This window comes from Hyla sarda, chromosome 2, assembly GCF_029499605.1.
Source record: "Hyla sarda isolate aHylSar1 chromosome 2, aHylSar1.hap1, whole genome shotgun sequence".
Classification (NCBI taxonomy): domain Eukaryota; kingdom Metazoa; phylum Chordata; class Amphibia; order Anura; family Hylidae; genus Hyla; species Hyla sarda.
Genome location: NC_079190.1, coordinates 505,067,194 through 505,093,891, shown reverse-complemented (window position 1 = coordinate 505,093,891; position 26,698 = coordinate 505,067,194). Strand labels below are relative to the sequence as shown.

General features: G+C 44.1%; 1 protein-coding gene across 1 annotated transcript in view; it reads right to left on the bottom strand.

Annotated features, from left to right (window-relative positions):
* Positions 1 to 25,372, bottom strand: part of RCSD1 (RCSD domain containing 1) — a 75,803-nt gene extending 50,431 nt beyond the window's left edge. The window contains exon 1 of the mRNA XM_056560941.1: positions 25,178 to 25,372. Within this exon, the coding sequence (XP_056416916.1) occupies positions 25,178 to 25,183 (6 nt within the window). The 5' untranslated portion in view covers positions 25,184 to 25,372. The remainder of the gene's footprint in view (positions 1 to 25,177) is intronic.
* Between the last annotated feature and the right edge of the window lie 1,326 nt (positions 25,373 to 26,698).

Genomic DNA, 26,698 nt, shown 5'->3' with positions numbered 1-26,698 from the left:
CAGCATGCCAGGATAGACGTTGGCTGTCCGGGCATGCTGGGAGTTGTAGTTTTGCAACAGCTGGAGGCACACTGGTTGGGACACACTTTAATACACAACTTATAATCAGGGAAGCTGAATGCTATGAAAGCAATGTGTTCAGCTTCCTAAACACATCTAATACGAGTATTGTGTCCGGGCATGCTGGGAGGTGTAGTTTTGCAACAGCTGGAGGCACACTGGTTGGGACACACTTTAATACACAACTTATAATCAGGGAAGCTGAATGCTATGAAAGCAATGTGTTCAGCTTCCTAAACACATCTAATACGAGTATTGTGTCCGGGCATGCTGGGAGGTATAGTTTTGCAACAGCTGGAGGCACACTGGTTGGGACAGACTATAATAGGCAAAGAATGATCAGCTTTCTCAGGAAGGTTTGTTACATTGTATCCATTTGACGTCTTGTTTATTTACCTTCTGCTAAATCAGTGGTCTCAAAATGCGGCCCTCCAGATGTTGCAAAACTTCAACTCCCAGCATGCCCGGACAGCCGTTGGCTGTCCGGGCATGCTGGGAGTTGAAGTTTTGCAACATCTGGAGGGCTGCAGTTTGAGACCACTTTTCTAAATAGATACAATGTATAAATCTAACCGTTCTGAGAATTAGAATGTAAAGTGTCCGGCAATATCCAGTGGTGCCTACGGTATTGTTGCTGAATTTCGCAACGTTCTCGCTTTCTGGTCATTGCGTTATAGCGTCCGATCGCACATAATACCGCAGGCTCTTGACGTCCTATTACATCACATTACAGGAAGTTTTAATATAACTCTCATCCTTGTCCTGAAGTGTCGGAAGTGAACGCTGCATCATGGAGACGATAATATTACAACAGTCTGGATCCCGCTAGTAAACACAGAGCAAGAACGCGTCTGGTAAATCCCAATTACAGGGATACAGCGCTCCCGGCCCCATCTGTTCTGTGTCTACAGAAGGAAAGATGTCATAGAGCCAACAGGAACGAGGCCTAACTACACCTATAAAACCGCCACATCATAACACTGAGCACAGATCGCTGGGAATATCTCATTCTACCGAATGACGACCCCAGGAGCAGTAGTGACGTACACAATGTGCCTGATACGTTATGATCAATCCCAGATGTACATAGGAGCCGTATTATAGTAGTTATATTCTTGTATATAGGGGCAGTATTATAGTAGTTATATTCTTGTATATAGGAGCAGTATTATAGTAGTTATATTCTTGTATATAGGAGCAGTATTATAGTAGTTATATTCTTGTATATAGGAGGCAGTATTATAATAGTTATATTCTTGTATATAGGAGGCAGTATTATAATAGTTATATTATTGTATATAGGAGCAGTATTATAGTAGTTATATTCTTGTATATAGGAGCAGTATTATAGTATTTATATTCTTGTATATAGGAGCAGTATTATAGTAGTTATATTCTTGTATATAGGAGGCAGTATTATAGTAGTTATATTCTTATATATAGGAGCAGTATTATAGTAGTTATATTCTTGTATATAGGAGCAGTATTATAGTAGTTATATTCTTGTATATAGGAGGCAGTATTATAGTAGTTATATTCTTGTATATAGGAGCAGTATTATAGTAGTTATATTCTTGTATATAGGAGCTGTATTATAGTAGTTATATTCTTGTATATAGGAGCAGTATTATAGTAGTTATATTCTTGTATATAGGAGGCAGTATTATAGTAGTTATATTCTTGTATATAGAAGCAGTATTATAGTAGTTATACAATTTCAAATAGAAATGAAGATAGACGGACGACTCACCCAGGTAGCAAAATTATCTTCTTTATTCCGAGCTTGTAGCATAAAATAACAGCAGGTACAGGGGGGTCTGTCAGCAGGAATGCAGGGCTGCATTCTGCTGACAGACCCCCCTGTACCTGCTGTTATTTTATGCTGCAAGCTCGGAATAAAGAAGAATATTTTGCTACCTGGGTGAGTCGTCCGTCTATCTTCATTTCTATTTGATATTGTATGAAAGACTTTGCTCTTTACCAGACGTAGACGCTCCCCACAGCACCTAGTGCAGCAGGTTACTTACCCCGGATAGTCCGGACAGGACAACCTGACTTACAGCCGAGTAGACAGTGCCTGGTGCTCCTCTCTTTATTACATTTATAGTAGTTATATTCTTGTATATAGGAGGCAGTATTATAGTAGGTATATTCTTGTATATAGGAGGCAGTATTATAGTAGTTATATTCTTGTATATAGGAGCAGTATTATAGTAGGTATATTCTTGTATATAGGGGCAGTATTATAGTAGTTATGTTCTTGTATATAGGAACAGTATTATAGTAGTTATATTCTTGTATATAGGAGCAGTATTATAGTAGTTATATTCTTGTATATAGGAGCAGTATTATAGTAGTTATATTCTTGTATATAGGAGCAGTATTATTGTAGTTATATTCTTGTATATAGGACAGTATTATAGTAGTTATATTCTTGTATATAGGAGCAGTATTATAGTAGTTATATTCTTGTATATAGGAGGCAGTATTATAGCAGTTATATTCTTGTATGTAGGAGCAGTATTATAATATTCCTGTCCAGAAGATACATTTATAGCAGGTGATAATGCCCCCCTCATGCCCCATATGAATTCTCCTCATATCTGTGTAAATACGGATCCATTGCCAGTAGCGCAGAGGACAGTACAGTCTGTAAACAGGACGTCATAATAAAAACAAGAGTAATTCCCTAATGGCATTATTGTAACGATATCCAGTGTTGTTTCGGAGGCACAGCCTGTACAGTGTTATGCCTAAATACATTTGCCAATATCTAGAATTCGTTCCAGGAGCATTGCGCTGCTGGGCCGGCGAGTCTGAAATAACTTTTTTTACAATACACTATCCAAAAGAACAGGAAAAACATAAATATATGGAATACCACTATACAGTGACCCCGTATTTCCTAACCAAGATGCCTCCAGCAGTTGCAAAACTACAACTCCAGCATGCCCGGACAGCCTTTGACCTTGTAGTTTTGCAACAGCTGGAGGCACCCTGGTTGGGAAACACTGCCATGACCATATAATACCGCCATATGGAGCACACATAGGAGGACCAACACTGAGACACTTTCACCTGCCGGGTTATGTTAGAGCATCTATTATGGTCCCAAATATGTGAATGTATTGGCAACAAGTCAGATATCTTCCTCGAAAAAGTGAATTATGCCATCCTTTCAAAGGGGTACTCCGGTGGAAAACTATGTTGTTGTTTTTTTAATCAACTGGTGCCAGAAAGTTAAACAGATTTTTAAATTATAGAAAAGACAAAGGTTACAGTGCAGCTCACAAAGACAAAGGTTACAGTGCAGCTCACAGTAAGTACACTAGTCCGAGGTTAGATTGGGTGAGCACCTACCGTATTTTTCGCCCTATAGGACGCATCGGTGTATAAGAAGCACCCAATTTATAGGTGCAAAATCTAAAAAACATAAAGATTTTGAACCCAATAGTGGTCTACAATCTGCGGACCTCCAGATGTTGCAAAACTACAACTCCCAGCATGCCCGGACAGCCGTTGGCTGTCCGGGCATGCTGGGAGTTGTAGTTTTGCAACATCTGGAGGTCCGCAGATTGAAGACCACTGCATAGGAGGTAATACTCACGTGTCCCCGCCGCTCCGGACCCGTCACCGCTGCCCTGGATGTCGCTCCATCGCTGTCGCCGTGTTCCCGTTGCTCCAGAACGTCTCTGCTGCCGGCCGGGTATCCTCGCTCTCCGTCGCCGACATCACGTCGTTACGCACGCCGACGCACGTACGCGACGACGTGATGACGAGGAAGGAGAGCGCCGGCCATACAGGGGATCCCTGAACGGAGAAGACACCGAGGAGGCAGGTAAGGTCCCTCCCGGTGTCCTGTAAGCACTAACCCGGCTGTTCAGTCGGGCTGTTCGGGACCGCGGCGGTGAAATCGCGGTGGTCCCGAACAGCCCGACTGAACAGCTGGGTTAGTGTCACTTTCTCTTCAGACGCGGCGGTCAGCTTCGATCGCCGCGTCTGAAGGGTTAATACAGGGCATCACCGCGATCGGTGATGTCCTGTATTAGCCGCAGGTCCCGGCCGTTGATGACCACAGGGACCGCCGCGATAGGGGTGTATTCGCCGTATAAGAAAAATGCGGTATACCCTAGGTGTATAAAGAAGGAATTCAGTAGCAAAAATATTTACCCAAAACCTCAAGGAGAGTGTATGGATGAATTTAAGATAATTAATAGGACAGACCGTGCTTCAATTAACAGTTGTGTTTATTACAATATCACATTAATAGTAAAAAAATAAGTAGTAATATTAAGAAGATCCCCTCGAGAGATGAGCGAACTTACAGTAAATTCGATTCGTCACGAACTTCTCGGCTCGGCGGTTGATGACTTTTCCTGCATAAATTAGTTCAGCTTTCCAGTGCTCCGGTGGGCTGGAAAAGGCGGATACAGTCCTAGGAAAGAGTCTCCCAGGATTGTATCCAGCTTTTCCAGCCCACGGGAGCACCGGAAAGCTGAACTAATTTATGCAGGATAAAGCCATCAACCGCCGAGCCGAGAAGTTCGTGACGAATCGAATTTACTGTAAGTTCGCTCGTCTCTAATCCCCTCACAGGGCCCTATGGGGGGATCTAAATGTACAATAAAAAAATGTAATAAAATAATTGCTGACGACACTGATGTGCGTTGACTTGGTAGATATAAATATATCTGACAATAAATGGTTCTCTATAGAGTGATGTATAGTAATGTATCAAGGTTATTTCTCAATGAGAATCGATGGCAGTTAATAAGAAACAATGTAACAGTATTGTCCTCTAGTATAAGAAGTGTGGCAGAGTTGCGGTATCCTCTGAACAAAGCAGTACAGTGATCCCTCAACTTACAATGGCCTCAACATACAATAGTTTCAACATACAATGGTCTTTTCTGGACCATTGTAACCTGAAACCAGACTCAACATACAATGCTACAGACAGTCCAGATCTGTGAAACGTGTCAATGGCCGGAAGAACCGACCAATCAGAATGGACATTCATTGGTAAAACCCCTGTATTACTGAAGTGTATGCACTGACTGGCGTCTGGTAGCGCCCCTTACAGTACAGGGAGGTATTACATGTTCTGTACTCTTTACCTGTATTACTGAAGTGCATGCACTGACTGATGTCTGGTAGCGCCCCCTACAGTACAGGGAGGTATTACATGTTCTGTACTCTTTACCTGTATTACTGAAGTGTATGCACTGACTGGCGTCTGGTAGCGCCCCTTACAGTACAGGGAGGTATTACATGTTCTGTACTCTTTACCTGTATTACTGAAGTGCATGCACTGACTGATGTCTGGTAGCGCCCCCTACAGTACAGGAAGGTATTACATGTTCTGTACTCTTTACCTGTATTACTGAAGTGTATGCACTGACTGGTGTCTGGTAGCGCCCCCTACAGTACAGGGAGGTATTACATGTTCGGTACTACTCTTTACCTGTATTACTGAAGCGTATGCAGTGACTGGTGTCTGGTAGCGCCCCCCTACAGTACAGGGAGGTATTACATGTTCTGTACTCTTTACCTGTATTACTGAAGTGCATGCACTGACTGGTGTCTGGTAACGCCCCCTACAGTACAGGGAGGTATTACATGTTCTGTACTCTTTACCTGTATTACTGAAGTGTATGCACTGACTGGTGTCTGGTAGCGCCCCCTACAGTACAGGGAGGTATTACATGTTCTGTCCTCTACCTGTATTACTGAAGTGTATGCACTGACTGATGTCTAGTAGCGCCCCCTACAGTACAGGGAGCTATTACATGTTCTGTACTCTTTACCTGTGCCAGGGTTACCTGCTCCTTTGGACACCAGGTGAGGGCGACTCCTTGTTACTTTTTTAGGACATTGTGTGTTCTGTACAGGACCCTGAAGAAGCTCCTGTCCTCTACATAGACCAGTGTTTCCCAAGCAGGGTGCCCCCAGCTGTTGCAAAACTACAACTCCCAGCATGCCCGGACAGCCTTTGGCTGTCCGGGCATGCTGGGAGTTGTAGTTTTGCAACAGCTGGAGTCTCCCTGGAGACAGTGACTACAGCTCCCAGCAGATCTTTCTTACTTTTATATGGAAGGATTTGCTTTATCTATATTAGTTATCTACTTATTTTTCTTTAATCCTCACTTTTTTCTATGTTTGGATGACATTTTGGTATCTTCAGAACCAATTACCAGGTTTCCATAGAGTTCTGGTCTCAACATACAATGGTTTCAACATACAATGGTCGTCCCGGAACCAATTAATATTGTAACTTGAGGGACCACTGTATTAATAGTTCCAGCAGAGTAGATAAAAGTCTATAGGCTGTGAGCGCTAATAGTTGTCTGCGCTGACTAAAGATGTGGAGATTGGATGTTGCCGGTGGTGATGGCAGCTGGTCCGAACAGCAACGGACCTATTGTATATGCTACAATGTGGGTTTGGAGAGGCTCTTGTCAATCAAATAACCATACGACCTGGGCTACCCAATTATATCACCTATACCCAAGGTGATGGAAATAGTTAAAGGGTACCTCTCATCCAAAAAAAACTTTTGATATATTATAGATTAATGTATGCAGAATAACTTCACAATTGGATATTATTAAAAAATATGCTTCTTTCTATTTATTTTTTCCACTTTGAAGAAATGACCACTAGGGGTCTCCCTACCAATCCTGGCAGCAAGCATTTCAGACTCATGCTGGAGTCCTAAACACTACGAGATGCCAGTCTGCTTTGTTCACCAAGGAGAACACTCAGAGCTGCCAGCCTGCTTTGTTCACAGCCTGTTTGGCTGTGAACAAAGCAGGCTGGCAGCTCTGAGTGTTTAGGACTCCAGCATGAGTCAGAATCAGCGTGTGACGTCACTGGATACTCTGTGGTAACAGCGGCTTCACTGGAATAGCGATGGAGCAGGAGCCGTAAATGATGGCCGCATATGGATCATCTGAGAGGTAACTGCAACTGCCGGATTAGGAGTTGGAACGAAATAGCGCACACATAGGTGGCATCAATCACCTTGACGCGTTTCAGGGTACTTGAACGTCGACCCTTTCTTCAGTAGGAATTATTCATTCAGATATATTTATATCTACCAAGTGAACGCACATCAGTGTCATCAGTAATTATTTTATTACATTTTTTATTGTACATTTAGATCCCCCCCATAGGGCCCTGTGAGGGGATCTCCTTAATATTACTACTATTTTTATTATTAATTGTGATATTGTAATAAACACAATTGTTAATTGAAGCACGGCCTGTTCTATTAATTATCTTAAATTCATACATAGACTCTCCTTGAGGTTTTGGGTAAATATTTTTGTTACAGATTTGTAAATGACTTCTATTTAAAAAATCTTAATCCTTCCAGTACTTATCAGCTGCTGTATGCTCCAGAGGAAGTTGTATAGTTCTTTCCAGTCTGACCACAGTGCTCTCTGCTGACACCTCTGTCCATGTCAGGAACTGTCCGGAGCTGGAGAGGTTTGCTATGGGGATTTGCTTCTACTCTGGACAATTCCTGACATGGACAGAGGTGGCAGCAGAGAGCACTGTGGTCAGACTGAAAAGAACTACACAACTTCCTGTGGAGCATACAACAGCTGATATGTACTGGAAGGATTAAGATTTTTAAATAGAAGTGATTTGCAAATCTGTTTAACTTTCTGGCATCAGTGGATTAGAAAAAAAAAATTTCCACCGAAATACCACTAAGGGTGTGAATATGTTTGAAAAAAAAAAAAAACTATCGTTTTGTGTATGCAGCTCCCATGCAGACCTATGCACTTCATTGTAGTCTGTTCCTGTAGTCAGGTGTTTCTTCACTCCCTCCTCTCCATTGACCTCTGTGTTGTCCGCCCATTGATGTTAACCACAGGAAACGTGTTTGTCCCACTTAGACACGTAACTGATTTCGTGCAACATACACCTTCGCTTTCTATCTTCCTCGCCTGTAATTTCAGCCATATTGTAATAAAATAACATCTACTGTACTCTAGCACTTCATTGTATACACAAATATCCGTACAGCTTTGTGGCCTATGGCCCTGTATGTGAGCCAGGTGATCAGAAGTCACAATGTAGAATACTGCAAGTAGAACCTTCATTTCACAAGTTCCTGAGCACATTGTGTACAGAGCCAACTATTTACTGCAACACAGATAAGGCAATGTACCAACAGGAACAAAGTGTATGTCCCTCTAAACGTCATGTACCAACATCCATTAATAAAATATAATTACTATAATACTGTCTCCTATATACAAGAATATAACTACTATAATACTGCTCTTATATACAAGAATATAACTACTATAATACTGCTCCTATATACAAGAATATAACTACTATAATACTGCTCCTATATACAAGAATATAACTACTATAATACTGCTCCTATATACAAGAATATAACTACTATAATACTGTCTCCTATATACAAGAATATAACTACTATAATACTGCTCTTATATACAAGAATATAACTACTATAATACTGCCTCCTATATTCAAGAATATAACTACTATAATACTGCTCCTATATACAAGAATATAACTACTATAATACTGCTCCTATATACAAAAATATAACTACTATAATACTGCCTCCTATATACAAGAATATAACTTCTATAATACTGCTCCTATATACAAGAATATAACTACTATAATACTGCTGCTATATACAAGAATATAACTACTATAATACTGCTCCTATATACAATAATATAACTACTATAATACTGCCTCCTATATACAAGAATATAACTACTATAATACTGTCTCCTATATACAAGAATATAACTACTATAATACTGCTCCCTATATACAAGAATATAACTACTATAATACTGTCTCCTATATACAAGAATATAACTACTATAATACTGCTCCTATATACAAGAATATAACTACTATAATACTGCTGCTATATACAAGAATATAACTACTATAATACTGCTCCTATATACAATAATATAACTACTATAATACTGCCTCCTATATACAAGAATATAACTACTATAATACTGCTCCCTATATACAAGAATATAACTACTATAATACTGCTCCTATATACAAGAAAATAACTACTATAATACTGTCTCCTATATACAAGAATATAACTACTATAATACTGCTCCTATATACAAGAATATAACTACTATAATACTGCCTCCTATATACAAGAATATTACTACTATAATACTGCTCCTATATACAAGAATGTAACTACTATAATACTGCCTCCTATATACAAGAATATTACTACTATAATACTGCTCCTATATACAAGAATATAACTACTATAATACTGCTCCTATATACAAGAATATAACTACTATAATACTGCTCCTATATACAAGAATATAACTACTATAATACTGCTCCTATATACAAGAATATAACTACTATAATACTGCTGCTATATACAAGAATATAACTACTATAATACTGCTCCTATATACAAGAATATAACTACTATAATACTGCTCCTATATACAAGAATATAACTACTATAATACTGCCCCCTATATACAAGAATATAACTACTATAATACTGCTCCTATATACAAGAATATAACTACTATAATACTGCTCCTATATACAAGAATATAACTACTATAATACTGCTCCTATATACAAGAATATAACTACTATAATACTGCTCCTATATACAAGAATATAACTACTATAATACTGCCCCCTATATACAAGAATATAACTACTATAATACTGCTGCTATATACAAGAATATATCTACTATAATACTGCCCCCTATATACAAGAATATAACTACTATAATACTGCTCCTATATACAAGAATATAACTACTATAATTCTGCTCCTATATACAAGAATACAACTACTATAATACTGCTCCTATATACAAGAATATAACTACTATAATACTGCTCCTATATACAGGAATATTACTGCATGTTGTGTTTTATTATAGGTTCCTGTAAAGTGATTCAATACAGTTCTATAAGGTTAATAAATCCTGCAGGTTGGTTATTGTGTAAAGCCCCCATGGTGCACTCCACCGCTATAACATAGCCTCTGGTTATAGAGGACGATGCTGTGAGGTTACCCAGTAATGCAGGAAATAATATGGACACAGATGGATGACCCCTATACGCTATATGCCTGCCATATACGGTCATATACTATACGCCTTTACTATCTCTCTCTCCCTTTTCCCACAGCCCCCCTCCCCCTCTCACTGATGCTTATGGGGCGGTATAATAATAAGCTATAAACTCCCCCCCCCCCCCCCCCGGGATTATTTGGGATCCTGTCTTAAAGGGGTACTCCGCTGGAAAAAATTTTCTTTAAGTCAACTGATGCCAGAAAGTTAAACAGATTTGTAAATTACTTCTATTTAAAAATCTTAATCCTTCCAGCACTTATCAGCTGCTATATGCTCCACAGGAAGTCGTTCTCTTTTTGAATTTCCTTTCTGTCTGACCACAGCGCTCTCTGCTGACACCTCTGTCCATATCAGGAACTGTCTAAAGTAAAATAGGTTTGCTATTCAGTTCCTGATATGGACAGAGGTGTCAGCAGAGAGCACTGTGGTCAGACAGAAAGGAAATCCAAAAAGAAAAGAACTTCCTGTGGAACATACAGCAGCTGATAAGTATTGGAAGGATTAAGATTTTTTTAATAGAAGTAATTTACAAATCTGTTTAACTTTCTGGCACCAGTTGATGCACTTAGACCAGTGTTTTCCCAACTAGGGTGCCTCCATCTGTTGCAAAACTACAACTCCCAGCATGCCCGGACAGCCGAAGGCTGTCCGGGCATGCTGGGAGTTGTAGTTTTGCAACAGCTGGAGGCACCCCGGTTTTGAAACACTGAAATTGGTATAATCTGCTGCAAAAGTTCAGGTTTTACAAAGAAGTTTCATACGTTCTATGACAGCAGATAAGCGGGGATCACATCTGCAGTTGTATTAATAGCCGGTGTCTGGCTGTTATACCGCCAAATGGTGCCAAGTCATGGATTCGTCTTAGCGGTGGAATGAAGCTAAGCCGGAAAAGTCAGATACACATGTCAATGGGCTGGAGGAGTGGATACACTATATGTCAATATACACATCTCACTCCGACCCATCATACCCCGGAGGGGGCGCTGTCCATGTCAGGTCAACATGTTGCCTTGGGGTAAAGTAATAATAGGGCCATACGTGCAAACAGTGTCTGCATCCCTGTTCCCTCCACTCTGTTACTTTAAAGGGGTACTCCGGTGGAAAAGGATTTTTTTTTTTTTTTAAATCAACTGGTGCCAGAAAGTTAAACATATTTGTAAATTACTTAAAAAATCTTAATCCTTCCTGTACTTATTAGCTGCTGATTACTACAGAGGAAATTCTTTTCTTTTTGGAATGCTCTCTGATGACATCACGAGCACAGTTCTCTCTGCTGACGTTATTATAATAATAATGCTTTATTTATTGTTGTCCTTAGTGGGATTTGAACCCAAGTCCCCCAGCACTGCAAGGCAGCAGTGCTAACCACTGAGCCACCATGCTGCCCTTAGCATACATCTGCTATGCACGGTTGCTAAAATGGACAGAGATGTCAGCAGACAGCACTGTCGTGATGTCATCAGTGTTCAAAAAATAAAGGAATTTCCTCTGTAGCATTCAGCAGCTAATAAGTACTGGAAGGATTAAGATTTTTTTTTAATAGAAGTAATTTACAAATAGGTTTAACTTTAACTGCCACCAGTTGATTTAAAAGAAAAAAGGTTTTCACCGGAGTACCCCTTTAATCCTTCCAGTACTTATTAGCTGCTGAATACTACAGAGGAAATTATTTTCTTTTTGGAACACAGAGCTCTCTGCTGACATCACGAGCACAGTGCTCTCTGCTGACATCTCTGTCCATTTTAAGAACTGTCCACAGTAGGAGAAAATCCCCATAGCAAACATATTCTGCTCTGGACAGTTCCTAAAATGGACAGAGATGTCAGCAGAGAGCACTGTGCTCGTGATGTCAGCAGAGAGCTCTGTGTTCCAAAAAGAAAAGAATTTTCTCTGTAGTATTCAGCAGCTAATAAGTACTGGAAGGATTTTTACAAATCTGTTTAACTTTCTGGCACCAGTTGATTTAAAAAAAAAAAAAAAAAAAAAAAAGGTTTTCCACCGGAGTACCCCTTTAAATCGACTGGTGCCAGAACGTTTAACAGATTTGTAAATTACTTCTATTAAAAAAAAATCTTTACCCTTCCAGTACTTATTAGCAGCTGTATGCTACAGAGGAAATTCTATTCTTTTTGAATTTCTTTTTTGTCTTGTCCACAGTGCTCTCTGCTGACACCTGATGCCCGTATCAGGAACTGTCCAGAGCAGGAGAAAATCCTCATAGCAAACCTATCCTGCTCTGGACAGTTCCTGATACGGACATCAGGTGTCAGCAGAGAGCACTGTGGACAAGACAAAAAAGAAATCCAAAAAGAATAGAATTTCCTCTGTAGCATACAGCTGCTAAAAAGTACTGGAAGGGTAAAGATTTTTTTAGTAGAAGTCATAAAAAAAAAAAAATTAAGTTTTCCACCGGAGTACCCCTTTAAATAGGCACTGTATTATTTGGGTACTGTATGGCAGTGTTTCCCAATCAGGGTGCCTCCAGCTGTTGCAAAACTACAACTCCCAGCATGCCCGGACAGCCTAAGGCTGTCCGGGCATGCTGGGAGTTGTAGTTTTGCAACAGCTGGAGGCACCCTGGTTGGGAAACACTGCTGTATGGCATTGTTATTTGGACACTATATAGTACTATTATGTGATCATAGTATGTTAATATTTTATAGACACCTTGTAGTAGCATTGTTTGTGTATTTGATGGCACTATATAGTAACGCTTTATTTTGTTGGCACTGGGTGGCGGCATTATTTATAAATAATCTGTTGGCTCTCCTGACATATCCATTATAATATGTTTTTGAATTCCCCAGGAAATACCAATTCCATAGCATATTTTCCTAAAATTCTATTTGGCACTACTATTTAGCCACCGCGTGGCAGCATTGTTTAGGTACAATATGACGCAATTATTTTGGCACTGCATAGTACTCTTCTATTTTCACTGAAACATAATTATGTTGGAACTACTGTATATAGTGGTATATTTGGTATAATTTTGGTACTATATGACACAATTATTTGAGCACTGTATAGTAATGTTATGTGTTCACTATATGACACTATTATGTAGGTACTTGTGGTAGCATTATACAGGTACTATTTGTAAGGTAATTTTGGCCTGTATAAAACGCACAGTATGGTGGCATTATTTAGGCACAGTATGGTGGTATTATTTAGGCACAGTATGGTGACATTATTTATTCACAGTATGGTGGCATTATTTAGACACAGTATGGTGACATTATTTATTCACAGTATGGTGGCATTATTTAGGCACAGTATGGTGGTATTATTTAGGCACAGTATGGTGACATTATTTATTCACAGTATGGTGGCATTATTTAGACACAGTATGGTGGCATTATTTAGGCCCAGTATGGTGGCATTATTTAGGCCCAGTATGGTGGCATTATTTAGGCACAGTATGGTGGCATTATTTAGGCCCAGTATGGTGGCATTATTTAGACACAGTATGGTGGCATTATTTAGGCCCAGTATGGTGGCATTATTTAGGCCCAGTATGGTGGCATTATTTAGGCCCAGTATGGTGGCATTATTTAGGCACAGTATGGTGGCATTATTTAGGCACAGTATGGTGGCATTATTTAGGCACAGTATGTAGGCATTATTAAGGCACAGTATGGTGGCATTATTTAGGCACAGTATGGTGGCATTATTTAGACACAGTATGGTGGCATTATTTATTCACAATATGGTGGCATTATTTAGACACAGTATGGTGGCATTATTTATTCACAATATGGTGGCATTATTTAGACACAGTATGGTGGCATTATTTAGGCACAGTGGGGGAGATTTATCAAAACCTGTGCAAAGGAAAAGTTGCTGAGTTGCCCATAGCAACCAATCAGATCACTTCTTTCATTTTTCACAGGCCTCTTTAAAAATGAAAGAAGCGATCTGATTGGTTGCTATGGGCAACTCAGCAACTTTTCCTTTGGGCAGGTTTTGATAAATCTCCCCCAGTATGGTGGCATTATTTAGACACAGTATGGTGGCATTATTTAGGCACAGTATGGTGGCATTATGTAGGCACAGTATGGTGGCATTATTTAGGCACAGTATGGTGACATTATTTAGGCACAGTATGGTGACATTATTTAGGCACAGTATGGTGACATTATTTAGGCACAATATGGTGACATTATTTATTCACAGTATGGTGACATTATTTAGGCACAATATGGTGACATTATTTATTCACAGTATGGTGACATTATTTAGGCACATTATGGTGGCATTATTTAGGCACAGTATGGTGACATTATTTAGACACAGTATGCTGACATTATTTAGACACAGTATGGTGGCATTATTTAGACACAGTATGGTGGCATTATTTAGGCACAGTATGGTGGCATTATTTAGACACAGTATGGTGGCATTATTTAGGCACAGTATGGTGGCATTATTTAGACACAGTATGGTAGCATTATTTATTCACAGTATGGTGACATTATTTAGGCACAGTATGGTGGCATTATTTAGGCACAGTATGGTGACATTATTTAGGCACAGTATGGTGACATTATTTATTCACAGTATGGTGACATTATTTAGGCACAGTATGGTGACATTATTTAGACACAGTATGGTGACATTATTTAGACACAGTATGGTAACTTTATTTAGACACAGTATGGTGGCATTATTTAGACACAGTATGGTGGCATTATTTAGGCACAGTATGGTGGCATTATTTAGGCACAGTATGGTAGCATTATTTAGGCACAGTATGGTGACATTATTTAGGCACAGTATGGTGGCATTATTTATTCACAGTATGGTGACATTATTTAGGCACAGTATGGTGGCATTATTTAGAGACAGTATGGTGACATTATTTAGACACAGTATGGTAACTTTATTTAGACAGTATGGTGGCATTATTTAGACACAATATGGTGGCATTATTTAGACACAGTATGGTGGCATTATTTAGGCACAGTTTGGTGGCATTATTTAGGCACAGTATGGTGGCATTATTTAGGCACAGTATGGTGGCATTATTTAGGCACAGTATGGTGGCATTATTTAGGCACAGTATGGTGGCATTATTTGTCCACAGTATGGTGACTTTATTTAGACACGGTATGGTGACATTATTTAGGCACAGTATGGTGGCATTATTAAGGCACAGTATGGTGGCATTATTAAGGCACAGTATGGTGACTTTATTTAGGCACAGTATGGTGGCATTATTTGGGCACAGTATGGTGACTTTATTTAGGCACAGTATGGTGGCATTATTTGTCCACAGTATGTTGACATTATTTAGGCACAGTATGGTGGCATTATTTGGGCACAGTATGGAGACATTATTTAGGCACAGTATGGTGGCATTATTAAGGCACAGTATGGTGGCATTATTAAGGAACAGTATGGTGGCATTATTTAGGCACAGTATGGTGGCATTATTTAGGCACAGTATGGTGGCATTATTTAGGCAGTGTGGTGGCATTATTTAGGCACAGTATGGTGGCATTATTTAGGCACAGTATGGTGACTTTATTTAGGCACAGTATGGTGGCATTATTTAGGCACAGTATGGTGGCATTATTTAGGCACTGTATGGTGCAATTAAAGGGGGAGTCTGACAAAAACCAACTTATCTCCTATCCACAGAATAGGGATAAGTGTCTGATCATGGGGGCTCCGACTTCTGGGACCCCTCGCAATCTCTGAGAGGAGCGGGTGCTACATGTGGCACATGCTCTATTCATTTCGGCCGGAGTGTGCCGTCTGTATAACGCATTCCTCTCAAAGAGCCAGACAGGACAGCAAGGGTACAAGGGTGCAACTCCTGTACTGGGCCACCACACTGACAACCTGCTAAAAATGGTACAACTCTAGGGCTGGAAGATGTCAAACGTTCCATGGGAAAAAAGATGTTTTATAGTGTTTTTATAGGTGACTCGAGTTTCCGTTCTGTTTCGTGTAGCGGTGTTATAGCCAGTACGAGGCAGGAGGATGATCTCATGACTACACTGGGGCCATTATTTCTCGCTCTCTGGCCCATGATGTGGAAGGAAGACATGATGTCAGAGGTGGAAAAAACCCAATGAACTGTAAATTGGAGGCACCACCTTATTGTGCAGGCCTCACCTATCATGTATGACAGTGGTCTCCAAACTGTGGACCTCCAGATGTTGCAAAACTACAACTCCTCCTCCTAGAGCTGCCACCCCACCAAACTAAGTAATCGGGGCGAGAAGGGCCTTGGTAAGAGAAGAGACCAAGAACCCAAAGGTCACTATGGTCGAGCTCCAAATATCCTGTGTACAGATGGGATAAACTTCCAGAAGGTCCAGAACCATCACTGCAGCCTCCACAATCCGGGCTTTATGGCAGAAAGAAACTTCTCCTCAGTAATAACACATGGAAGATGCCGGAGATTACAGAGAATGAACCTAAAGGATCAAATTGTGAGGAACAAGATTTTCTAGCCTGAGGAAACCAAGATTGAACTTTCTGGCCTCATTTCTTATCATCATGTCTGGGGGAGACCAGGCACTGCCCATCACCTGTCCAATACCATCCCTACAGTGATCATGGTGGGGACAGCATCATGTCTGGGGGAAACCAGGCACTGCCCATCGCCTGCCCAATACCATCCCTACAGTGATCATGGTGGGGGCAGCATCATGTCTGGGGGAAACCAGGCACTGCCCATCACCTGCCCAATACCATCCCTACAGTGATCATGGTGGGGACAGCATCATGTCTGGGGGAAACCAGGCACTGCCCATCACCTGCCCAATACCATCCCTACAGTGATCATGGTGGGGGCAGCATCATGTCTGGAGGAAACCAGGTACTGCCCATCACCTGCCCAATACCATTCCTACAGTGATCATGGTGGGGGCAGCATCATGTCTGGAGGAAACCAGGTACTGCCCATCACCTGTCCAATACCATCCCTACAGTGATCATGGTGGGGGCAGCATCATGTCTGGAGGAAACCAGGCACTGCCCATCACCTGCCCAATACCATCCCTACAGTGATCATGGTGGGGGCAGCATCATGTCTGGAGGAAACCAGGCACTGCCCATCACCTGCCCAATACCATCCCTACAGTGATCATGGTGGGGGCAGCATCATGTCTGGAGGAAACCAGGTACTGCCCATCACCTGCCCAATACCATCTCTACAGTGATCATGGTGGGGGCAGCATCATGTCTGGGGGAAACCAAGCACTGCCCATCACCTGCCCAATACCATCCCTACAGTGATCATGGTGGGGGCAGCATCATATCTGGGGGAAACCAGGCACTGCCCATCACCTGCCCAATACCATCCCTACAGGGATCATGGTGGGGGAAGCATCATGTCTGGGGGAAACCAGGCACTGCCCATCACCTGCCCAATACCATCTCTTCAGTGATCATGGTGGGGACAGCATCATGTCTGGAGGAAACCAGGCACTGCCCATCACCTGCCCAATACCATCCCTACAGTGATCATGGTGGGGGCAGCATCATGTCTGGAGGAAACCAGGCACTGCCCATCACTTGCCCAATACCATCCCTACAGTGATCATGGTGGGGGCAGCATCATGTATAGAGGAAACCAGGCACTGCCCATCACCTGCCCAATACCATCCCTACAGTGATCATGGTGGGGGCAGCATCATGTCTGGGGGAAACCAGGTACTGCCCATCACCTGTCCAATATCATCCCTACAGTGATCATGGTGGGGGCAGCATCATGTCTGGGGGAAACCAGGCACTGCCCATCTTCTGCCCAATACCATCCCTACAGTGATCATGGTGGGGGCAGCATCATGTCTGGGGGAAACCAGGCACTGCCCATCACCTGCCCAATACCATCCATAGAGTGATCATGGTGGGGGCAGCATCATGTCTGGAGGAAACCAGGCACTGCCCATCACCTGCCCAATACCATCCCTACAGTGATCATGGTGGGGGCAGCATCAGGTCTGGGGGAAACTATGCACTGCCCATCACCTGCCCAATACCATCCCTACAGTGATCATGGTGGGGGCAGCATCATGTCTGGAGGAAACCAGGCACTGCCCATCACCTGCCCAATACCATCCCTACAGTGATCATGGTGGGGGCAGCATCATGTCTGGGGGAAACAGGCACTGCCCATCACCTGCCCAATACCATCCCTACAGTGATCATGGTGGGGGCAGCATCATGTCTGGAGGAAACCAGGCACTGCCCATCACCTGCCCAATACCATCCCTACAGTGATCATGGTGGGGGCAGCATCATGTCTGGAGGAAACTAGGCACTGCCCATCACCTGCCCAATACCATCCCTACAGTGATCATGGTGGGGGCAGCATCAGGTCTGGGGGAAACTATGCACTGCCCATCATCTGCCCAATACCATCCCTACAGTGATCATGGTGGGGGCAGCATCATGTCTGGGGGAAACCAGGCACTGCCCATCACCTGCCCAATACCATCCCTACAGTGATCATGGTGGGGGCAGCATCATGTCTGGAGGAAACCAGGCACTGCCCATCACCTGCCCAATACCATCCTTACAGTGATCATGGTGGGGGCAGCATCATGTCTGGGGGAAACCAGGCACTGCCCATCACCTGCCCAATACCATCCCTACAGTGATCATGGTGGGGGCAGCATCATGTCTGGAGGAAACCAGGCACTGCCCATCACCTGTCCAATACCATCCCTACAGTGATCATGGTGGGGACAGCATCATGTCTGGAGGAAACCAGGCACTGCCCATCACCTGTCCAATACCATCCCTACAGTGATCATGGTGGGGGCAGCATCATGTCTGGAGGAAACCAGGCACTGCCCATCACCTACCCAATACCATCCCTACAGTGATCATGGTGGGGGCAGCATCATGTCTGGAGGAAACCAGGCACTGCCCATCACCTGCCCAATACCATCCCTACAGTGATCATGGTGGGGGCAGCATCATGTCTGGGGGAAACCAGGCACTGCCCATCACCTGCCCAATACCATCCCTACAGTGATCATGGTGGGGACAGCATCATGTCTGGAGGAAACCAGGCACTGCCCATCACCTGTCCAATACCATCCCTACAGTGATCATGGTGGGGGCAGCATCATGTCTGGAGGAAACCAGGCACTGCCCATCACCTGCCCAATACCATCCCTACAGTGATCATGGTGGGGGCAGCATCATGCCTGGAGGAGACCAGGCACTGCCCATCACCTGCCCAATACCATCCCTACAGTGATCATGGTGGGGGCAGCATCATGTCTGGAGGAGACCAGGCACTGCCCATCACCTGCCCAATACCATCCCTACAGTGATCATGGTGGGGGCAGCATCATGTATAGAGGAAACCAGGCACTGCCCATCACCTGCCCAATACCATCCCTACAGTGATCATGGTGGGGGCAGCATCATGTCTGGAGGAAACCAGGTACTGCCCATCACCTGCCCAATACCATCCCTACAGTGATCATGGTGGGGGCAGCATCATGTCTGGGGGAAACCAGGCACTGCCCATCACCTGCCCAATACCATCCCTACAGTGATCATGGTGGGGGCAGCATCATGTCTGGGGGAAACCAGGCACTGCCCATCACCTGCCCAATACCATCCCTACAGTGATCATGGTGGGGGCAGCATCATGTCTGGAGGAAACCAGACACTGCCCATCACCTGCCCAATACCATCCCTACAGTGATCATGGTGGGGGCAGCATCATGTCTGGGGGAAACCAGGCACTGCCCATCACCTGTCCAATACCATCCCTACAGTGATCATGGTGGGGGCAGCATCATGTCTGGAGGAAACCAGGTACTGCCCATCACCTGCCCAATACCATCCCTACAGTGATCATGGTGGGGGCAGCATCATGTCTGGGGGAAACCAGGCACTGCCCATCACCTGTCCAATACCATCCCTACAGTGATCATGGTGGGGGCAGCATCATGTCTGGAGGAAACCAGGTACTGCCCATCACCTGCCCAATACCATCCCTACAGTGATCATGGTGGGGGCAGCATCATGTCTGGAGGAAACCAGGTACTGCCCATCACCTGCCCAATACCATCCCTATAGTGATCATGGTGGGGGCAGCATCATGTCTGGGGGAAACCAGGCACTGCCCATCACCTGCCCAATACCATCCCTACAGTGATCATGGTGGGGGCAGCATCATGTCTGGGGGAAACCAGGTACTGCCCATCACCTGCCCAATACCATCCCTACAGTGATCATGGTGGGGGCAGCATCATGTCTGGAGGAAACCAGGCACTGCCCATCACCTGCCCAATACCATCCCTACAGTGATCATGGTGGGGGCAGCATCATGTCTGGGGGAAACCAGGCACTGCCCATCACCTGCCCAATACCATCCCTACAGTGATCATGGTGGGGGCAGCATCATGTCTGGAGGAAACCAGGCACTGCCCATCACCTGCCCAATACCATCCCTACAGTGATCATGGTGGGGGCAGCATCATGTCTGGAGGAAACCAGGCACTGCCCATCACCTGCCCAATACCATCCCTACAGTGATCATGGTGGGGGCAGCATCATGTCTGGGGGAAACCAGGCACTGCCCATCACCTGCCCAATACCATCCCTACAGTGATCATGGTGGGGACAGCATCATGTCTGGGGGGAAACTAGGCACTGCCCATCACCTGCCCAATACCATCCCTACAGTGATCATGGTGGGGGCAGCATCATGTCTGGGGGAAACCAGGTAGTGCCCATCACCTGCCCAATACCATCCCTACAGTGATCATGGTGGGGGCAGCATCATGTCTGGGGGAAACCAGGTAGTGCCCATCACCTGCCCAATACCATCCCTACAGTGATCATGGTGGGGACAGCATCATGTCTGGGGGGAAACTAGGCACTGCCCATCACCTGCCCAATACCATCCCTACAGTGATCATGGTGGGGGCAGCATCATGTCTGGTGGAAACCAGGCACTGCCCATCACCTGCCCAATACCATCCCTACAGTGATCATGGTGGGGGCAGCATCATGTCTGGAGGGAACCAGGCACTGCCCATCACCTGCCCAATACCATCCCTACAGTGATCATGGTGGGGGCAGCATCATGTCTGGAGGGAACCAGGCACTGCCCATCACCTGCCCAATACCATCCCTACAGTGATCATGGTGGGGGCAGCATCATGTCTGGGGGAAACAAGGCACTGCCCATCACCTGCCCAATACCATCCCTACAGTGATCATGGTGGGGGCAGCCTCATGTCTGGGGGAAACCAGGCACTGCCCATCACCTGCCCAATACCATCCCTACAGTGATCATGGTGGGGGCAGCATCATGTATAGAGGAAACCAGGCACTGCCCATCCCCTGCCCAATACTATCCCTACAGTGATCATGGTGGGGGCAGCATCATGTCTGGAGGAAACCAGGTACTGCCCATCACCTGCCCAATACCATCCCTACAGTGATCATGGTGGGGGCAGCATCATGTCTGGGGGAAACCAGGCACTGCCCATCACCTGCCCAATACCATCCCTACAGTGATCATGGTGGGGACAGCATCATGTCTGGAGGAAACCAGGCACTGCCCATCACTGAGTAAAGGGTATGAATACTTATGTCACATGTTATAGAAGAGGATTCTAGTTTTTCGTTACTGATTGATTAATTAGAATTATAACATTCTGTGATCACTTTGTCATTATGGGGGATTGAGGGCAGAATAATGGGAAACCAAAGGAGAACAGAAGACAATGTGATGAAGGGTATGAATACTTTCAGAATTGGCAGTATGTACAGTATATAGTCCTGTATACAATATATGCTGTGACAGCTCACATATCTCTCGTGTACGGACAGGTACAGGCGCAGATGGCGGACGCTTCTGTCCGGAGGCATTTACCCCGGTCAGGACTAATAGTTGACATTCTAGGAATGGTTCCAAGGGTGAAGCTGAGCCGTCCTGTTACTCTGCTATTCTGGGCGAAGTGTTAAGACCGGAGACTCCTAGAAAATGACTGCGGGGCCCTGATTGTACTTATCAGTGGTCAGTACGAAGAGTCCCAGCTGTTCCTGGATGACAACTCCCATGATGCCTCAGCTGCACAGGGATCCTACTGTTATAAAGGGGCATCGTACTGTAACAGGGCGCCTCCAGCTGTTGCAAGACTACAACTCCTAGCATGCCTGAACAGCCAACGGCTGGTAGGAGTTGTAGTTTTGCAACAGCTGAAGGCCCCCTGGTTGGGAAATATCTGTCGGAATCCTAAATTGTATCAGAATTCCAACAACTACAATTGTAGCTGCAAGTTGGTGGATACAAATGTAACAACAAGGCCCCGGATCCTCGTGAGGTGTCAGGAGGCGTCACATGGCTCGCTGAACAGCACAGTCCGGCGGAGGTCACATGTTTGGGATTTTACCTGTTTGGTCCTATAGATAAAGTCATGTGACCCTCATAAATCAGTCATGTGACCCTCCCGATGTTCACACAGGGGAATCTATTCAGCAAAACATGTGGGAAATTGTTTTTAGTCTGTCAATGTGTCATTATCCTGTACCCCAAGTGTCATTATCCTGTACCCCAAGTGTTATCATCCTGTACCCCGAGTGCTATCATACTGTACCCCGAGTGTCATCATCCTGTACCCCGAGTGTCATCATCCTGTACCCCGAGTGTCATCATCCCGTACCCCGAGTGTCATCATCCCGTACCCCGAGTGTCATCATCCCGTACCCCGAGTGTCATCATCCCGTACCCCGAGTGTCATCATCCCGTACCCCGAGTGTCATCATCCTGTACCACGAGTGTTATCATCCTGTACCCCAAGTGTCATCATCCTGTACCCCGAGTGTTATCATCCTGTACCCCAAGTGTTATCATCCTGTACCCCAAGTGTTATCATCCTGTACCCCAAGTGTCATTATCCTGTACCCCAAGTGTTATCCTGTACCCCAAGTGTCATTATCCTGTACCCCAAGTGTTATCATCCTGTACCCCAAGTGTCATTATCCTGTACCCCAAGTGTTATCATCCTGTAATCCAAGTGTCATTATCCTGTACCCCAAGTGTTATCATCCTGTACCCCAAGTGTTATCATCCTGTAATCCAAGTGTCATTATCCTGTACCCCAAGTGTTATCATCCTGTACCCCAAGTGTTATCATCCTGTACCCCAAGTGTCATTATCCTGTACCCCAAGTGTTATCATCCTGTACCCCAAGTGTTATCATCCTGTACCCCAAGTGTCATCATCCTGTACCCCAAGTGTTATCCTGTACCCCAAGTGTCATTATCCTGTACAGCAAGTGTCATTATCCTGTACCCCAAGTGTTATCATCCTGTACCCCAAGTGTCATTATCCTGTAATCCAAGTGTTATCATCCTGTACCCGAAGTGTTATCATCCTGTACCCCAAGTGTTATCATCCTGTACCCCAAGTGTCATTATCCTGTACCCCAAGTGTCATTATCCTGTAACCCCAAGTGTTATCATCCTGTACCCGAAGTGTTATCATCCTGTACCCCAAGTGTCATCATCCTGTACCCCAAGTGTTATCATCCTGTACCCCAAGTGTCATCATCCTGTACCCGAAGTGTTATCATCCTGTACCCGAAGTGTTATCATCCTGTACCCCAAGTGTCATCATCCTGTACCCCAAGTGTCATCATCCTGTACCCCAAGTGTTATCATCCTGTACCCCAAGTGTTATCATCCTGTACCCCAAGTGTAATTATCCTGTACCCCAAGTGTTATCATCCTGTACCCCAAGTGTCATCATCCTTTATCCCAAGTGTCATCATCCTGTACCCCAAGTGTCATCATCCTGTACCCCAAGTGTTATCCTGTACCCCAAGTGTCATTATCCTGTACCCCAAGTGTCAGAGTCTAAAAGTTCTAGACTTTTTACACCCCTACAACCACAAAACAACAGGTCCCACACGTCGCCCGTCTGCCCTGGGTATTACACACTGTAACGTTACACACATCGTCCAGCTGCCCTGGGTATTACACACTGGAACGTTACACACATCGCCCGTCTGCCCTGGGTATTACACACTGTAACGTTACACACATCGTCCAGCTGCCCTGGGTATGACACACTGTAACGTTACACACATCGCCCGTCTGCCCTGGGTATTACACACTGTAACGTTACACACATCGTCCAGCTGCCCTGGGTATTACACACTGTAACGTTACACACGTCGCCCGTCTGCCCTGGGTATTACACACTGTAACGTTACACACATCGTCCAGCTGCCCTGGGTATTACACACTGTAACGTTACACACATCGCCCGTCTGCCCTGGGTATTACACACTGTAACGTTACACACATCGTCCAGCTGCCCTGGGTATTACACACTGTAACGTTACACACATCGCCCGTCTGCCCTGGGTATTACACACTGTAACGTTACACACATCGCCCGTCTGCCCTGGGTATTACACACTGTAACGTTACACACGTCGCCCGTCTGCCCTGGGTATGACACACTGTAACGTTACACACGTCGCCTGTCTGCCCTGGGTATGACACACTGTAACGTTACACACATCGTCCATCTGCCCTGGGTATGACACACTGTAACGTTACACACATCGTCCATCTGCCCTGGGTATGACACACTGTAACGTTACACACATCGTCCATCTGCCCTGGGTATTACACACTGTAACGTTACACACATCGTCCAGCTGCCCTGGGTATTACACACTGTAACGTTACACACATCGTCCAGCTGCCCTGGGTATGACACACTGTAACGTTACACACATGTAGCAGAGCCGAGTTTAGATCAAGCAGAACAAAGTTAATTCCTTGTTACCTGCAGCTCTAAAGAGACTTAAAGAACACATTCATCTCTGCTACATCTGGATAAGCGACGTAGTAAAATGTGGACTGTTTAACCCCCGATATCACTCTTCCTGCCCCCCCTGGTCCCACGCGTCCCATCAAAGCATAAACTACCTAAACCTGCGCAAATTTTACCTCCATTTCCTCTATCGCAGGAGGAGACCGGGCTCAGCCGCGGCGAGAAAACTTCTGACACCCTTCTGCGCTGTCACCAAGCGGCTGCGGCTGAAAAGTTGACTTCTTGCAATTTCCGTTCTCACCTCCTGTCACTTCTCTCGCTGCGTCCCGAGGCTGCGAGATACCAGAGCGGAGGGGACCCTGCCCAGAGAGACCAGTCCGGCAAAACTGGAGAGAGAGAGGAAGGAGGGGAGGGGAAGCGATGACTGGTTAAATATAGACACAAATCTAAACAGATACTGCGAGTGAAGCCCAGCGAAGGGCGAGCGCTGATCTTCCCATACATGGGGACACCCCGGGGGGCCCACTACACAAACCCATAGCAACCGCCACCTGAGCAACTACAACCGCCACCGCCGCTGTTAGGGGCAACATGGCCGATTTTATTTGCACAAAACAAAAAAAAAACTTTAAAAAAATAAATAAAATAAAAACGTAGCGGTGACATCGTAAGTCGCAGATAACTACATGTGACAATGAGAAGACGCAGAGCACAGGACGGAATGGCGGCAAAGCTCCGCAATGTGCGTAGTGTATGATATGATATATGACCACGCTATGTAGCGGAGAGGCTGGTAAAAAAAAATAATAATAATAATAATAAAAAAAAGAAAATTAAATAAAAATGGTGGCTTAATAAAATAGCGCAAGTGAGGTTAGAATATAGTGCAGGATGCAGTAGGAGAATTTTGTAACAAACTCATTAAATTATAAAAGATAATTTATTAATATTTTGTATTTTAATTTGAATTGAATTTTTTATTCTTCATAAAATTTTTCATTCACTTGATTTAAAAAAAAATTTAAATTTTAAATTCTATTTAAAATTTTTATTTATTTACAACTCCCGATGTAAATGTACATCATGGGTTGGGAAGGGTTAAACGCTATGGGCCTTGCTGACACCCTATCACAGAGTTTCCCGACCAGGGGGCCTCCAGCTGTTGCAAAACTACAACTCCCAACATGCCCGGACAGCCGTTGGCTGTCCGGGCATGTTGGAAGTTGTAGTTTTGCAACAGCTGGAGGCACCATGGTTGGGAAACACTGCTTTGAAGAATGGAAAACCACTCATTGATACTGAAAGATTTAAATCTGGAAGAACCTAATACTCACAGCTGAGGGTTTGTTACAACTGTATCCATACTAGAAAGGAATCCGCACTGATACATTGTAAGAAACTACCAGGATATGATTTGTGCTGCTGATATATTCAGTCTACAGGATAAGAGAAGTTGCTTAAAAAAAATAAAAATGGTGGCTTTAATAAAATGTCGCAAGTGAAGCTATAATTTAGAGCAGGATTCGGGTGGAGAATTAAGTATCAAACTTTTTATAAATAATGTATTCATATATTTATATTTATTAATATAATTATATTTTTTTAAATAGTGGGGGGGGGGGGGGACTCTGCTGCCTCTACCCACTGTGGGGAAACTCTGCTGCCTCTACCCACTGTGGGGGAATTCTGCTGCCTCT